The following is a 2,830-nucleotide window of genomic DNA, read 5'->3' on the forward strand; positions in this document are numbered from 1 at the left end:
ACCTGGACTAGACCAGCATGGGGAGGGAGTCTGGCCCAAGAAGTCTTCCCTCCCCTTATCCTGTGCTGGACAGAGCTCATGCTCTCCCCCTCCTCCTGTCTCTCTTCTTCCCACACACTTGCAAAGTTCAGCCCCAAGTTTCATGGCCCATACAGGAAACATAAGTGAAATCAATCATCTCACTCCCTTGCTCAAAACCCCCTGTGGCTCCTTAGCACACTTGGCACAAAGTCCAAGGTCCTCCCCACGGGCTGTAAGCCCCTGCTCCCTGCTCCCTGTTTCCTGCAGGCTCTGGTCTCCCACCAGCCCCACCTCAGATCTGCACCCGCCACTGTGCTGTTCTTTGAGCAGGTCAGACACATGCCCGTCTTAGGGCCTCAGCCTCTTTCTGCAGGAACTCTTGACCCACAGACATCCGCAAGCTGCTCTCCTTCCTTTCTTTTAGATTTCTGCTCAAACACATCCCTCAATTATCATATTTAAACCAGTATCCCTGTCCTTCCCTCTGCCCCTTATTTCCTTGCTTTAGCTTTCTTCATATCACTTATCATTACCTACCAGTGTATTGTATGGTATATTTTTATGCTAATACCTAGTGGTTTGTCTGTTGGTTCATTTTCTATCCCCTCCCCAATAGAACGCAAGCCCCAAGAGGACAGGGACTTTACGTCTTTGGTCTCTGGCTATTATAGATGCTCAGTAAATATTTGTTAAATAAATGAATAAATGAACAAATAGGGGACATTTAATAAATTATTGGTGAACAAATGAACAGAGCAGGGGTTCTCAGAGGTCTAAATGGGGACTGTCGGAACAGCAGGGGTGAGGAAGGATCAAGTTTTGTGAAAGAAAAAAGTACACAGACACTGTTAAGAACGGTTCAAGGGTACTTTTATTAACTCTCGCTTCCTTCAGGCAAGGCAGACTTCGGTGAGGAGAAGGGAAAGTCTTCTTGGGGACATTGCTGGAAGAGCCCATCAGAGCGTCTACTCTTGGTGGATAGCCTCATGGGCAGTCTTCAGCACCCTGGACACCAAGACTATGAATTCCTCAAAGGTGACCTGTCCGTCTTTATCAGCATCCAGCTCTTGGAATACTTTGTCAACGGAAGGTTGGTCTTTGGTGTTCTTGGAGAAGGGAAAGCAGGGACAGTGAGCTCCCCTTTTTCCAGGCCTCAAATCCCTCAGAACTAAGCTTAGGGAGGCCTGGGAACACTAACTCATTAGCCAAAACTATGTGGGAGAATCCAATGTGAGAAAACAGAAGACAGAGAGAAGCAGCTGTCTTGGGCCATCCTAGAATCAAGTCTTAACCTGGAAGATGCTGTGTAGCTCAGCAATCCAATCCCACCCTGCCCTGCCTCTCTCCACTTTACAGAGGCAAGAAGGAGCAGAGCCTAAGGTGATGGTGGGAGTTATTCAGAGGGGAGGCAGAGCCCCTGTCCCACAGCTGGTTGGGGGGCAGGGGGAGACATCCTTGAAAGCTCAAACTGGGACGAACCCACACCAGTCCTTGTCCCACCATCATCCTTCAGGCCTTGTCACTGCCCTCAGTGCAAGCGGTTGGGCAACATTGCCAAGAGAGGGGTATCACGTACCTTGAGGGCATTTGGAAGTTCCTTTGTGATCAGCTGCATCAGTTCACGCTTGCTGAGGGTGTCATAATGCCCCACCCGAACGGAGTATTGGTGGAAGATGTTGATGATTCCCTCCAGGTGGTCTTCCAGCTTCGTCATCTCCCTAACTTCACATTCACCTTCAAAGAGACAAAGAAGGTCTTGTCAAGGGGCAGTTCCTCCCCCACCCCACAGCACTTTCACTCTCTCCTCTCTTTCCGTATCAAAGGTTTAGACAAGGGATGACTACCCCTGGGTCTGCTCTGCGTTCTCTCTGCTCTGTGTTTGATCCACGGTGAATGTTCTCATGTGCGGATAGGATGGGGGGAGAAGGACATAGAATACCGTCTAAAGTCTAAAAGAATCAGCCTTAACTGTCACGGTGTTCCATGTCCCCCCGTCTCCTGGGGACTATAGTTCAGAGGGTGTTAATCACTCAAGCTCACCTGGGAAGGGTGCTGTGGTTGGCCAGGCTGTTCCCTTTCCCCCAAGTGTTGGTAATTTAGGGCCCTTACAGATGCCAGCCACCCCACCCACCTCGGCCATCCCCAAGTCCTGAGACTGAGTCTTCCTAGCAGAGCAAGAGCTGGCATCCTTGGGCCCAAAATACAGTCAGCCCAGAGCGGGTCCAGCAGGCAGGGGGTTGTGGCTTCCAACAGCCTGCCAAGTGGCCCCCTGAAGGCCCAGCCAAGGAAAGGACACTTACCCCTCAATGCACAGAAGTGTGGAGGCAGCAGTACTGGTGAGTAGCCCTGAGCCAGGGAGGTGTTTATAAGGCATGTGTCACCTTTGACCTCGAGTGAAGAAACTTCTCTGATTCACCATGGGGCACGTTTCTCTGTTGCTCAAGAGAAGCTTCAAACATGTGGCTCTGACTGCAAAACGGGCAGCTCAGATTGCAAGAGAACAAGTTTCACTGCAGGCATGGCTCCTACCCGGAAAGGGAAGGGCTGGGGAGAGGCATTTGCTGAGTGTCTATACAACAAAAGTGATGGTGATAATAAAGACAGTCAAAGTAGACATGTAATCTGGGAACAGAAAAAGGACATTGGTTTAAAACTAAAGAAATCTGAATATAAAGTATGGAACTTAGTTGATAATAACGTGTCAAGAGCAGTTGATTAATTGTAACAAATGTACCACACTATATACGATGTTAATAATAGGGGAGACTGTGTGCAGGAATATTGGAACTCTATATTATTTTCCCAATTT

The 2,830-nt window shown here is 49.2% G+C and overlaps 1 protein-coding gene across 1 annotated transcript; it reads right to left on the minus strand.

The window, feature by feature from the left end:
• Positions 1-874: 874 nt before the first annotated feature.
• S100A12 (S100 calcium binding protein A12) lies at positions 875-2,366 on the minus strand. The gene is made up of 3 exons (XM_007178573.2): positions 2,322-2,366; positions 1,598-1,755; positions 875-1,127 (listed from the first exon to the last, which is right to left on the minus strand). The coding sequence occupies exons 2-3, from the start codon at positions 1,733-1,735 to the stop codon at positions 987-989; spliced, it is 279 nt and encodes a 92-aa protein (XP_007178635.2). The 5' UTR covers positions 1,736-1,755; positions 2,322-2,366; the 3' UTR covers positions 875-986.
• Between the last annotated feature and the right edge of the window lie 464 nt (positions 2,367-2,830).

This window comes from Balaenoptera acutorostrata, chromosome 1, assembly GCF_949987535.1.
Source record: "Balaenoptera acutorostrata chromosome 1, mBalAcu1.1, whole genome shotgun sequence".
Lineage (NCBI taxonomy): Eukaryota > Metazoa > Chordata > Mammalia > Artiodactyla > Balaenopteridae > Balaenoptera > Balaenoptera acutorostrata.

Bases quoted from the DNA above. Each gene is read 5' to 3' on its own strand.
- S100A12 (XM_007178573.2), bottom strand. From the start codon at position 1,735: ATGACGAAGCTGGAAGACCACCTGGAGGGAATCATCAACATCTTCCAC. The intron at 1,128-1,597 runs GTACGTGATACC...CCCTTCTCCAAG, and splicing joins AACTTCCAAATGCCCTCAAG to AACACCAAAGACCAACCTTC.